Source organism: Bombus flavifrons, chromosome 11 (genome assembly GCF_040668555.2).
Source record: "Bombus flavifrons isolate JBK064 chromosome 11, iyBomFlav1_principal, whole genome shotgun sequence".
Classification (NCBI taxonomy): domain Eukaryota; kingdom Metazoa; phylum Arthropoda; class Insecta; order Hymenoptera; family Apidae; genus Bombus; species Bombus flavifrons.
The window spans coordinates 10,393,063-10,407,070 of record NC_138452.1 but is presented as its reverse complement, the minus strand read 5'-3'; the positions used below and the strand labels follow the sequence as shown (position 1 = coordinate 10,407,070).

Sequence of the window (14,008 nt, the reverse complement as noted above, 5' to 3'; positions counted from 1 at the left end):
TAAAGTTCCACTGAATTGGACGTATCTCGAATGGTATATCGAAGACATAACAGATCTTATCGGGCACTTGCATTTATTTCTTTCTCTTATCAATCGTATACCGGAGATTATCTACTTACCACGTTTCCCGATATTTATACTACTAACTTACATTAGAAGACACTTTATCCTTCCATGTGTAATGTACACTGAAACACAAGAAAAGACTCGTGATATTCTTGCAATTCCTTTATTTTCCAATAAATTCCGTTTCATCGTTAATAAGAAATAAATTACAACTTTCACGTTGGAGATGATAAGAGTAGGCAAAGAAGAATGGTCCTTTAAACCCTCGATGGATAATTAACGCTAAGTAAGCCATGGCACACGCGAAATTGGAAATCAAGTTGAAACGCCTTGGGTCCGATTAACGCGTGCGTTTAATTGATACGACAATAATATCTCGGTTCCCGAGGTGTACGGTTAATCCTATAAATCACCGGTGTCTAAATTTACTCGAACCACGGTGAAATCGGCCATTAATTTTGCATTTATTCGTCGGCTGATACACACACGTTCTCTAGACTGTATCAGTCGCGTCCATCGAACGTCTTTCGTTAGTCACGTTGTGTCGCTTGGCCACGCTGCCAATGGCACAGTTCTTGCCAGTGAATGCCTTCAACGGTCGGGATAATCATTGATTTCGATGTGATTTCGATCTGTAATTAAAGGGGCTTCGCGTACTCGTAATCGTTTCCAGCCTTTCTGTATTGTTGAAAAGAAACTAATAATCGAGCCTCACTACGACTACGCATTATGATTCGCGATTTTCACTTTCGTTTTTCGTTTAATAACAGCGTATGGATTTCTAGAGATTCTTGGGAATATATTATGGCTTAATATCGTGGAAAACGGGAACACATGCTAGAATTTTTCATTTGGAATTAATTTCGATCTAACATTTACATTTGAAATGTATGCAGAAGAAGAGAAAGAAAGCCGTGCAGATTTCATATTCAAGGTGCAAAAAAGATTATTGATGCGAAAAATGCTAAATACACTATGGTCTGCGAGTGTCACCCTGACAGGAAACGCGTTAATTCGTATTGTCACACAACGCGAGACAACAGCGGAAATTTCTTTCGGCACGGGCGTGATTCGAAGGCTGATGGAAATTTTGGAGAGCAAAGAAGGAGGAAACGATGTTTTATACGAATTCACAGAAAACTCGAGTTGGATCGGCGCCAGCGTAAAATTAGTTCGAATCGAGGATAGGATAAAACCGTGGAAAAATTATTCCAAGCTTTGTGGATACACGTTTCTCGTCTAATTTTTGCCGCGCCCAGTTTCTCGTTGTCGTGGCTCTCTTTCACGATACTCGTCGACAAGAAATTACTGCTATAGCAATGGACATATTGTTCCTTTAGTCTCCTCTCTTTTATATTCGACGTTCCAGTGACTCTCTATTTCTTTTTTCTTTTTATTCTAGGTAAATACAGTGACAATAAAAAGGTAACATTATATCATAATCTATTCTCCACAATTATACCATCGAGCTATATTTGTAACAAAAAGTACGTCAATCAAAATTCAATCGCTATTCTAAGATTCAATTTTGTCTCGCAATCGTATAATACAATCTACGCATCCGTGGTCTCTGTACTTTGATCTGACAAAAACACAAACTCGCGAAACCAAAAGGAGACTAAAAAGTAAAATCACGAGACAGAGATTTAAACTACCCAATAATTCCCTCGAAGAGTTCATCCTCGAGTCCGACAAAGGATTCATAAACACGTGCGTGGTAGACAGACCGATTTACCTAGACATTTTGATAGAATCAGAGACTGGTACGTAACAGGCGTGGCGGACGAACGAAGATTATCAGATGAAGTGATTCGGCTGTTCGGCGTGTTTCAGAACTTGGTGGTTTACCACTGCAGTAGCGACAGCGACGAGGAGCCAGTCACGAAGCAGCCTCGACTCAGCCGTAGACACTCGCGAGGTTCTGGAAGGGAATCCCCGGGTCAGTCGGCTCGTTCGACGCGTTCGAAACGGCACAGAGCCACGAGATCGCGATACTACGAGGATCCAGCCACTAGCAGAGCGGACCTGTCCGATACCGACGCGTCTTCCGAGAATCGATCGATCAGCGACGGATCCTATTTCGAGGTGCGTACACAAAATGTATATATTTGCAATTATTTTCTTCTTGCAGCAAGGATATTTAGCGGGATATTCGCTGGTCGAGAACATACACTGTATAGAAGAGTCGTGAAACCGGTATGGCAACGTTTCCCAAACTGTTGCCGAAGAACAATGGAGCACGAGCCTTCTGGAGGAAGTTTGCTTGATTAGAGCGAGGTGACTGTTCGGTTGACGATCCATGGTGTATCGCACGTGTGCCTATGTGTTCGTGGATTCGTTAACGAAGATGAACCCGCGGATTAGCGGTGGATCCGGCTCGTTCGTCGCGAGTTGATTAGCCTTTGATTTACGCTCGAGAAAGTCTTTGATCCGTGGGCGATATACTTAGTGGTGTCTTTGTGGTGTTTCAGTGAAACTCGAATTAATTCGTGTGACGAATCGAGAAGAATATTTCAAGCATTAACGAAACGCTTCTCAGTGTAATTTTTCGTACTAGGGAATATCGATGCGAAGCTTAGCGGCTAAGATTTAAAAACGAAGCAGTTCGAGTATTTTGTAGATGCTCGAGAATTTAAAAAATTGGAAATATTTGTCGAGCTAGGTTTCCTGTGCTTCGATATTGGATCGGCTTGGAAGATGTTACCGCGTGGTTATTCGAGGATGGACACCTGACTGTGGAAGTGAACTTGATCCTTATTAGCTAACGGCTATTGTTTCGTTTCGAGTACAAAAAACTATCTTGCATACTTGGTGCATGCGTTACGTCCGCGTATGATCGAATCGAATAAAATCCGGAACACGTTCCATGCCGTTTCTTACTTGGAACTCTCAAGTGATCTTCGCGCTGCAACTATATTCAACGATTTTAAACGATTTGAATGCACACGTGTTTCTCTATGATATGCTGAATATGATATTCTGAAAAACATCGTAAGATAGGACTGGAGTATATCCGAATTAATAGAATCATAATAGAAAATTATTTATTTCCAATCAAACGATCTCTTCCATACAAGAAAGTTGAATTATCCTCAAAAGAGAAAACTCCAGCTTTCGCGTTAATTATTATTCGAACGTCACCTCAGTGGTTTCAGAATTAAAATCGGCAGATCTCGAAGAATAACTCCAATTGTCTCATACTCGGAAACGTATTAACTTCATTTCCACTCTACAACGTAGCCCTCGACTTTCCTTTTCTACGAATCATTATCCTCCTTCCCAGTCATTTTCTAACACTCTCTGCCTTATAATTCGTTGTCTGAAACTATGAAACATCTCTCTAAGACCATCAAATAGCTTAGATCTACGACACGGCGGATACCTGAATATGGAAATGAGCCAGCCTGATCCTTATTAGCAGCTATTGTCTGCTTCCCAGAACAAAAGTGGTCGATGTCCCTCGTATACCTCGACTTGCACTCTGTGTGCAACTTCTATCTTAATCTACCCCTTGCCTATTTCGAACATTCTATTTTGAACGTTCTCGTAATTTCAATTTTTGTACTCGTATCTTTCAGGTTTATCGGAGAAAGTTGGTGTAAAAACAAATGGATGATGTTTTTCTGGTGTGTGGATGGCATCACGAGTGCATCAAGCGTACACAGTGTAACGTTACTCGTCACACGTGCGTCACCAGTGTGAATGATCTATCGTTCGCGAGCTACGACACAACGTGATTATAGTGCGTGGCACGGGTTCAAGCGCGGTTCCACCGCGTTCCTTTCGTTGCGTCTCTTTGTTAGTCGATGAAATCAATTTGTAAGATTTATCTGGATGTTTCGAGTGAATTAATTGTTCCCTAGAGGTAGATAACTTTGTAGTTTTTTAACCGAGACTATATCTCTTTGTTAAAGTGATATAACAAAATTAAATGAATTAGTAAAGTTTCGTGTATATAAGTTCAACATTCTCTTTTTTTTTTTGCTGCTCTGCTAATTATATCGTTCCATTTTTTTGATAGCAGTTGAAACAAGCTCTTTTTGTACGCCTGGCAACACTATAGCTCGCAGAGTGGAACGCGTTCGGCGGCGTTCCATCTCTTTGTTGCACGGTGAAATTGATTTACGACGCCGAACTTTTCGTTTTCGTGTACATTAATTAACACCTGAATCAAATCGAAGCGCGTCAAACTCACGAGGATTTATCGCCTCGCATCGCTTCTTTAACTAGACCTTCCTCCATTGATTGACAGAGTCTCGTGACATGAAACTGGCACAGGTATAGTTAAAGTCCTCCGAATAATTCGAAGAAACTGTTCAGTGAGAAGTTTGTGGACGGTAAGAAGAGAGAACGGTATTTCTTTTTTTCTCCTCTTCATTTTTTTCTCTCGAGGAAGCTCGAAAAGCGTTTCTTGTTCCAAACGCGTTACTCTGCGAGCGGAATGAGAACTCGACGAGAGAAAGTGCACGCGGGGCCTTTTACCTTTTGAAATATTCACGAGGCAAAATAAAATAAAATTGAAATTGACGAGTAATTACGCGTACGTGACGCCGAGGAACGTGCTTCCATTGCATCAACCCTCTTCTCGACTAATCAGAAACGAATGTACATATATATTTGTTTTCTTTCGTTCGTTTCGAACATCTGCGTTTCCTACACAGAAGAAACCAGTTTCTTACCTCGTCGTTACATTGAACGTTATTACATTCCATTATTTTGTCACGTTACCGTGCCTATCTTTATTTTCTTCGCTCGAACCAATGGAGTTGATCTTGAAAATATTTTTTGCTCGTTCCAACTAGTCCACCATTTCCCTGTTACCGGACATGTATCAAAAACGACTTGTACTTACCCCATATGTTTGCTTCTGAAACAACTCGCATAGAGGAAAAGACAAGTATCAAGAGGCAAATCAGTTAACGAAGCGAATTACCTGTCTTATTTTCATAGTCAAAGCAAGAACCTCGCCGTAGTGAAAATAGCTGTAACCTGAAATCTTAATGGCGTCGGCGTGTTTCTCGTTTTTCTTTGATCGATCGAAACGTTTTTGCCATTTCGTCAAATACGAATGGAATCGACCGACGAACGAAAGCGCGCATACGATCGGTCGAGGTAACGCGAGAAACACTTCGAAGCGTGAAATTTTCACGGTTGCATCACGCTCGATTTTATGGAGCACGAGAGAGAATCCGTTTTGTCGAGCAACAAATAATAATGACCGGAATGGCGTTCGCATACCGTCACTGAGTGTGTTAAGTGGAAAGAAATCTGCCGCGAAACGAGCACGTATACACGCCGATGTGCCGCCATTATACAGCAGACCGTACACACGCGTATTCGACACGTATGCGTTTTATTATGTTTCGATATGATGATACGCGGAAGACATTTTTCGAAAACTTGTTGTAGGAAACGTGATCGAGGCGTCGGAAGGTTTATCTTCTATCCCAAATATTTTAAAGCTTTTATCGATTTGCAGTCATTTATTACGGTATATTTATTCCGAAAGAAAGGTAGATCTGTGCTGGATAATTATAAGACTTATTAGATTGATATACAAATGAAAAAATGTAGGTTTAATTACGTAGGTTGCGTGATATTTATTATTTTCTTTATGTCTCAGAAAGAAACGAAAAATTAATCGTTTGATATATATCTATCCGTACGATTACTCTCGAAAGTCGCCCTTCTCTCAAACATAGGTAGAAACATTCTGTTCGTTTACAGTCGTGATATTTTGATGAGATCGGACAGTTATTTGCGTTGTTGCGCGCCAGTTAGCGGCTTGATCGATAATTAACTCCTTATCGTAGAAAATTATCGTGATAATCTGCACGCGCCTCGCGCTCGGTCAGTCGCAGCGGTGTGATGTGAACGTACAGTTCTCACTGTCGATTATGTTTCCTTCGATATCGAACTTTTCAAACACAAGCTATTTTACTAAAAAAAGGTGTCTTTACGACAACGCAGCATGGTCCGGATTAGTGCAATCTTGCCGATTATCATAGTGCGATCAAAAGTTTTGAATCTTAAAACGACCACGGAATTTCTCAACTGAAATAGTGAAAAACAGAAAAAAGAAGAAACGCTTCGTAACATCTGATTTCAGGATGAATTATGTCCGGTTTATGTGATGGACACAAAGTCCGACGGAGTGGAAAATCTCGAAGAAGTTAATCGAATCGCGAGCACGTTAGGCGATCAGGGCGAAGAAGCTGACATCGAGGAAGGTGCGGTAAGCGAAGACGAAGAATACGACATGCCACCGACACCTGACACCGTACCGATGACAAATTCGACGGCCATCGAGGAGAGCTGCGACCAGATCGACGGCCAGCCAGGGAACTCTGAACAATCGAACGGCAATTTAGCCGCTAACGAGCCAGTGAAACGTCGCAGAACGACTGAGGAGGTCGCCTCATTTAACACGTAAGATCACCTTATCAGGATTTTATCGCGTGGGCGTGTACGCCTAATTGACGTGCACGAATATGTTAGTGCTGTATTCAGAGAGTTCGTGTTAATGTTTCGTTTGATCAACACGTTGGTATTTTTGTTCATCTTCGTCGTTCACACTTGCTGATGTTTTGTAATCGGTATGGTAATTGGAGAACATTTTTTGAAGAAGGTGTTTTATAGAGATGATGCGAAAGTAAATGTTCCCGAAGTTCCGTAAGAAACTGCGACGATAATGAAAAGTTTCGTTGCAAGGAAAGTAACGGGGTGCGATCCAATTTATCTCTATGAAACACTGAGTAGTTACGAAATAGGGTATTTTTAAAAAACACAGATCTACGTTATCAAAATTTACCTAGATACCACCTACTATCTCTAATTAATCACGATGCTCGAGTAAACTCATAAAAATTTCAAAATACTGAAAATATTCGGAATAACGAAAGTATTCAAAGTTCGGAGTACTCGGAAGCAACCGAAATAAAGAATACGTAAAAAGTTAAGGCTTTTATTAAGCTTTTTAGACGACGAGAGTCCACGAGAGATAATCAGAATTTCACACCACTGATCCGTGTCGTTTCGCATTAGGTCCGACAGGAAATCGAAGAATTGCGCGACCTTCTACTTCCGCCACTTGGACACCGACTCTGAGCAGAACGAGGAGGCGGCGATCGTAGCGGAGGACTCGTCGGAGGAAGAGTGGACGTACACGTCATCGCGGGTGAACAACGTTACGACGGAGCAACGCAAGACCAACGTTCTGGTGCGTCTGGACTTCGGCGAGGGGCAGAGTCAACCACGAGCTAGCGAGGGAAACGCGAAAACGAGCGAAATGAAGCCCGTAAAAGAGACTTCCAACATGGAGGGTGTCAACGAGACTTCAAACGAAACCGACGCGTCTTCTCGCTGCGAGAAAGACAGTGACGACGAAACGAGAAACGACAAGACGAGCATCCAAAGGCTCATTAAGGAAGTAGAGAAATTAGTCGGAGAGGAAAGGCGCAACGGTGCAACGAAGACATTCCCTCAGCTCATTCTCGATGATAAGGAGGGTATAACGAATAATCATCGCGCCAAATACGCGAGGATCAAGGAATGGTTGAAACTGAACTCGGTACGAAGCCACGACGGACGATCCACGTCACAGGTAGGTTGTAATTATTGCTATTGTCATCGGGTGAATAGCTCGACGTTTGCCTTTTACGATTTTTTCTTTTGTTCGTTTATTTAATGCGAAGAAGATTATTTCGTGCTAATCGGAAGGCAACAAGGTCGTTCTTTGGAATTTAATGTAATTGAATTTCACGTAATTGGTTTTTCGTTGGGAATTGTCGATTCATGCACAATGTTCAAGCTTCCTCCGTTTTGCAAATTGAATATTTCGTAACAATGTGAAAGAATGGACACGTGATATCTCGATCCTTTGTCGTCGATGAGTTACATAATCGATGTTTAAAATGCTTGTTTGGATTCGATCAAGTTACATTAACGATTCGAAAGAAAACGCGCAATTATAATATCCGCTTTCGAAATATCTTACTGCGCCATCGTTCGTTCTTAAACAAGCATTGCAAACGCGATAATTAAATAAAAAGCTAGAATAATATTTCGAAAAGAAAATTAAAGTACGTAAAGAGCAAAAGAAAACACGAATTATAAAAGGAATATAAAACGGTCAAGGAACCGAATCGTCAGTCTGATCATGCGCGCCAGTTGTAACGAGGTCTAAGGGGGAATTATAACGTTTCGTAACAATTGTAATCAGCGTGAATTACAGCCGTTGGATAGCTGCGATGCCAGTGGCGAGTATACGACGGAAGAATCCGATGGGGAGAGGCAGTCGGTTTCATCGGAGGATCTGCAGAGTAGCGTTGCGACGTATCGTAGATTCGAAGGTGCACTGGGTTGCACGTCTCAATCGGTGTCGCAAGAGATATTCGACGACGCTGAGAAAACGCCGATCAACGAGGCGCATCCGATGCTGGACACGAGTACGCCAAAAGTCGTGATGCGCTCCAAGCAGAAGCACAACGGGCCCAGACCGTGGAGCGTATCTTGTATCTCACAGATCGGGAACAACTCGAATTTGAACCAAACCAATGACCCGATTTCGCAGTTCTCCATAAGCGAAACTGCGCTCCACCAGTTAATCGCTACTCCGCCCACTAAATCCGTATCCCTCGATGCAACGTAAGTAGATAATTCTACATATCTTTGTTTGCTCGTTTTAGAAGCGAATTTGTATCATAGAAATAATATTGCGAATTGGTTATAATTAGAACGAATAGATCGTAGAAAGATTAGAAATCTAAATTTTTGAATTGAAACTTTCACTTTTAGATCTTTTTTAATCTCAACGTTCCAAATTTTCAAGTTTCCAATTTACTTCAACGAATAAGTTACAGTATCTTTCGCTTTCGAGACGGCGCGTGTAATTAGAACCATCGAGGTATACACATCGATTTATAGTGTAATCGATGCGCATGGGAGCGCATTATTCAAATCCATCGCGTGTCGACAACCGCGACGTCGCGTTGCCTCGATACCCTATTGCCTCATCGAACTGGCAGACATTTTAATTTCACCTCATTTGAATTACAGAGGATCACGGAAATCGTTCAACAACTCAACGTCCACGTTATTGGAGGAGACGATCATTTGCCACGACGGCCGTGTGGTTCGAAACAGTTCGTTGCGCAGGAAAAAGAGCAGGTTGCGCAAGAAGAACCTGGTAAGACGATGCTGCTTGCTCGTAGCTAAAAAAGAGCGCGCCAAAGCTATTAAAATTGTTTTCACGTGTCTCCATTCTTTCTCGCTTTTCCGTTTACATAGGGTCGTAAAAGTGACTCCAGTTCGGAAGGTGTGACCGCGAATCATTCGGTGGGAAGCGATGGCAGCTCGTCGAATCAGCAACGTTCACCGCGTAAAGTGAGCGGAAATCGCGCGATGCGCACCATTTCGAGAGACTGTCACGGTCGTTTGACTACCCTGGTAAAATCCGGCTCTTTCTCGGGGTGCACCGCTCATCAGCAACTCTCGGCGGAGAGGACGATAGTCAGCGACCCGACACCGCCGTTCAGGTTACCTTGCTGTACTTCGGTGGCTTCCACATCCGAGACCGAGGGTGAGGAACAACGTAACTATACGCGAGGCTGCTTCGCCTACTACGATACCGTTCCAAGCAATAAGGAGCTGTGCAATCAGCAACTGAACGTCGATAGCGACATCGAAATGAATAGCCTCGGAAACAACTCGATCTCCGATCAAGCTTGGGATAATTATCAGGTAACTGGTTTCAACTGGAATCGTACGAAACAAAATTCCTGTTCTTCTCCTTTATTTGTTTCACTTTTTGTTTTCGTTTTGATATTAATTTTTTGGTGTTTCTTTTTCCTGGTATCGCTTCAAACAAAGTTAGGTTGTTATGTAACAGACAATAATTTAGGATCAGAAGTGAATAAATAACAATTTTATGCAATTCTTTGAAATCGATTGTGAGGATATGGATGGAGTACGTTCATAGGTAAGATCGTTTTAGGAAATCTAACTTTTATCTCTTGGAAATTTCGTTTAATATTATTGTTACCATAATGATAGTATTAAAGAGTAGACTAATAATTAAGTGGAAATGAACACTCGTATCAAACAAATAAGTTCCTAACAAGTTCCTAACGTTGAATTCTTTTGAAATGATTTATTTAATTAGAAGCATTATGTCGATATTCATATAAATGGATTAAATAAGCAAATACTTAATTTTAAACTAATCTCTTTTCAATAGGAGAAATATATGAGCGAGACATACAGTGAAGCGCTAGACGTAGAAACGGCACGAAGATTATTGGACTTTGGGGATGATTACCGAAACTTCCTTGATAGTCAATCCGACTGTGCCTCCAGTATGAGCGCATTGCCCGCTAGTTCTCCACTGCCTAGAAGTCGTATGGATCATGTACGTTCCATTCTATTACTCTTTCTTGATCAAGTGTCCATATTCTTTCTGTGACAATACATCTGCTATATCTTTGCATACGGATTTCCATTATCTTGTATATAACATGGGTCAGTATATGGAATCGCATATGAGTCAATATTTGTATAATGAAAATCGACATTGGTATCATTACATTAAGAATAGAAAAATAATTTCTGTTATTCACGCCAAATGTCCATGTAGTTTACATATCCCTAGTGTGATTAATTAATTGCCTTAATGCACAACGATTTATTGTTTTATTTCTCAATGAGATCATGTCTGGAATTTTGTTTAACAGAAAGTATACCGGTGTCGTAGTTTAGTCATAGCTCTTCCTCTGTGTTGTAGTGTTTCGTTTTATGGAAAAATAAAGAATCGCTATTTGTATATTGCCGTAGAATGAATGTAATTCTTCTGCAGCAAATAAATATTTAATTTTATCTGTCCAACCACGAAATCACTTCAATATTTGCCTTGACCTTACGCCGAATTATTACCTTGCACCAGATATGCTCGAACATACTTTACTCAATTTTTGCATATACTCCATCTAGATGCATAAATTATTCATGAGTTATCTTTCTTTTCATCTCGAGGGTAATTCAAACATAATGATCATTGGATAGTACTTTCTATTCAATGTACGTATAACATTATCTCGAAAAGAAATTTTCTTTCGCACAACACATTTCTCCGTTGAATCTCTCCGTGTCTTATCAAGTCTTCTTTGAGACGAACGCGTCTTCACGATGATGATATCTTAACGAGGATAAACGATGTAATTACACATACAGTCACTGCTAGAAATGTCTCGCAGGCGGTATCTGGATCAGAATTTTAATGATAAATATCGAGTAAAAATTTCTATGAATTACACTTTCTCCGAATGAAATTTTATATATATATATATATCGTTTATTGAATTTTTATATACGTTGAAAATATTTCTCATGTGCAGTAATAATTGCTCAAAATATATTACAGTTTAATACAAACAAATAATTAACATTACTGTTGTATAATTGATAAAAAAAATTTACGAACAGTTGCAAATAAAATCAAATTAGATATCTATTGAATTTAATTTTCATATATGATATACGTATCGGGTTGTTAAAATCATTTCTGTGTACAGTAGAATCAGTTTGTTATCTGGACCAATAAATCGGATAACTACGATAGCTATGTTTCAAAAATTTGCCCTTGACTTCAAACGGGTTTTGTGTGCCGCTGGCAATAGCAGACAAAGAGAATGTTTAACTTAGCATGCTTGACTTCAATACATATTAACCAGTAGTACGCTACCATTGCTCTTAAAATTTCCAAACTCATTAATATAACAGCCATTATTTACAAAGTAATAATAATAAACTTTCTTTTCGTTAATAAATTAACATGGATTGATCTTAAAGTAAAATCAATATTACACCACATAAAGGAGTAATACAAGAAAATTAAGAAAAATTTGAAATTTGTTATAGGAAATAACCGATACCACGGAAGACAGCGACAGTGACGTGGAGGATATACGGAACGTAATCGAGAAGTCGCAGTCTCAGTTATCACTTGCTGAAAGTTTATTCTCGAGGTCGTGCAACGGCACGATACCGCAAGATAACGTACGTAGCCCATTCAGCTTGTACTTCATAGTACAATCCCGGCCTAAATTTTTGGAATACTTGCAAAGAAGCGTACGAAGTTTCTTTTCGTGGCTTTATTGTAAGTTTATTGCCGCCGGTATTCTTGTCATACGCCTATGGGCTCATATAAAATACTTTTTCTCAATGACTATATGACACAATTAGAAAAAAGACGATTAATTTCTCTTCTTGTTTGCTTTGTGTGCTTTCCTTGCCTTTAGTTTTAATCATCATTAATTTCAATCAATCGTTTTCTTGTATTTTTGATGATCTTTCAATCGTTTAATTTAGTTAATGAGTATGAGGAATGTCGTGTATTTGGATAATACGTGTGATGCTTTCTGCTTTCTAAGTATTTATTCTACAGTTTTATTTTTACTTCTATAAACGCTACTGCTTGAATTTATTACTTGACGAAGGTTCCTCGATAGACTTGATTTTTCTTATTATTTATAATATATAGATAATGTATATGTATTTTTTTTAAAGGAAAGTTAAAATATATGTATATCTAGCATATTATATAGGATTGCTTGACAGATACATGCTTTGAAACAGTGGCATAAAAGGACAAATTGCCAATCATTGTATAAATATAAATAAAATTGTAATATAAAAATTTTCTTTTTATGTGTTTCTGATCGTCCATCTGATCTATTTTATTATTACCATTTAACAATAAACAATACAGTATGTAAATAAGAAATTTTTACTTATGAATGAAATTAGTAAAGCGGACAATAATAAATATCACTCAAATAATGATGGAAAATAGGAAAAGGAGGTTGTACTAATACTATTCACTTGCATGTTTACTATTCTATCCTTATCCTGCTTGTGTAACCCGTACTCACAAATCATGTTGACAAATATCCAAGTTATTGTACATGTCCCTGAATTGCTTCACGAGCGATACCATGTTGTCTTTTGCAAGAGTATATTCCCTGAGAGTTATTGCGAATGAATAATTGCTTTTGATCGGTGATTTACAAGGTGTACTTAAGATTTTTTATACTTTAATTTTGCCGTAAGTATATTGTCGCATTTTTACTACTTCTAAATGATTTGCTATATCGAGTGGGTAATAGTATTGAATAATTTAAAGATCGGGAAAGTGGATTTATTTAGAATAAAATTTTCTATGGCGATGGGAATAAACAATGTAGATTGCTTAACATAATCAAAAGAATTCTTACAATAATTAAAAGAAAGAAGAGTTGTTTCATACTATACTTAATTCCTTTAATAAATTATCTATGCATGAAACTGTGTTGAATTATCTTTTACACATAGGTTTTTCATTATTTTGAGCAATAAGCAATATTTTTACCATGAACATAGTAAAAACATTGTGCTTGGATTCTTTCTCACTTCTTTTTCTGCTAATATCCGAATATACGTAGAAATGTTAACGAAAGCTGAATTTGATTTCACGGAATGTTGCTAGAGTAATTCTTTTTACTTCCAATTAAAGACAATGGAATACGTAGACTGACGTAAGTTTTTATGTTGTAGTCCGAAGTGGAATGTGCGTGTAGCGAAAATCTGCGGTGTCTGCACGCGTTATTGGAGTCCGTCAGCAATTCGTTCCGAAGCGAAAAATACGTGAAACAAATTCGTGGTGAGTACAATCAAATTCACCGTCGATCATTTTCTATTTCACTGTCATACATGGCCGCTGTATTAGTTACTGCTCTGAGCGGACTTGTATTTTTGCTTCTTTCGTAATTTTATTATTTTATTCTCTAACGCGAAGACATAGAGGGAACATACAGGAGCAGGAAAGTTACAAAATATTTTTACTTATATCATGCGATGAATCTTTTGATGAACACGTTTGAAAATGTTCTTTCAAATCTTTATAGTATTC

General features: G+C 39.1%; 1 protein-coding gene across 7 annotated transcripts in view; it reads left to right on the top strand.

The window, feature by feature from the left end:
- LOC138184880 (klarsicht protein) overlaps positions 1 to 14,008 on the top strand; it is a 119,573-nt gene that overhangs the window by 68,549 nt on the left and 37,016 nt on the right. For 6 of the 7 annotated variants that reach the window (XM_069123280.1, XM_069123281.1, XM_069123278.1 and 3 more), the window contains exons 8-16: positions 1,900 to 2,151; positions 6,176 to 6,495; positions 7,111 to 7,669; positions 8,288 to 8,712; positions 9,124 to 9,253; positions 9,355 to 9,807; positions 10,304 to 10,474; positions 11,980 to 12,117; positions 13,654 to 13,759. In XM_069123280.1, coding sequence (XP_068979381.1) covers positions 1,900 to 2,151; positions 6,176 to 6,495; positions 7,111 to 7,669; positions 8,288 to 8,712; positions 9,124 to 9,253; positions 9,355 to 9,807; positions 10,304 to 10,474; positions 11,980 to 12,117; positions 13,654 to 13,759 — 2,554 coding nt within the window. The remainder of the gene's footprint in view (positions 1 to 1,899; positions 2,152 to 6,175; positions 6,496 to 7,110; positions 7,670 to 8,287; positions 8,713 to 9,123; positions 9,254 to 9,354; positions 9,808 to 10,303; positions 10,475 to 11,979; positions 12,118 to 13,653; positions 13,760 to 14,008) is intronic. The other variant, XM_069123277.1, reaches the window with a different exon arrangement.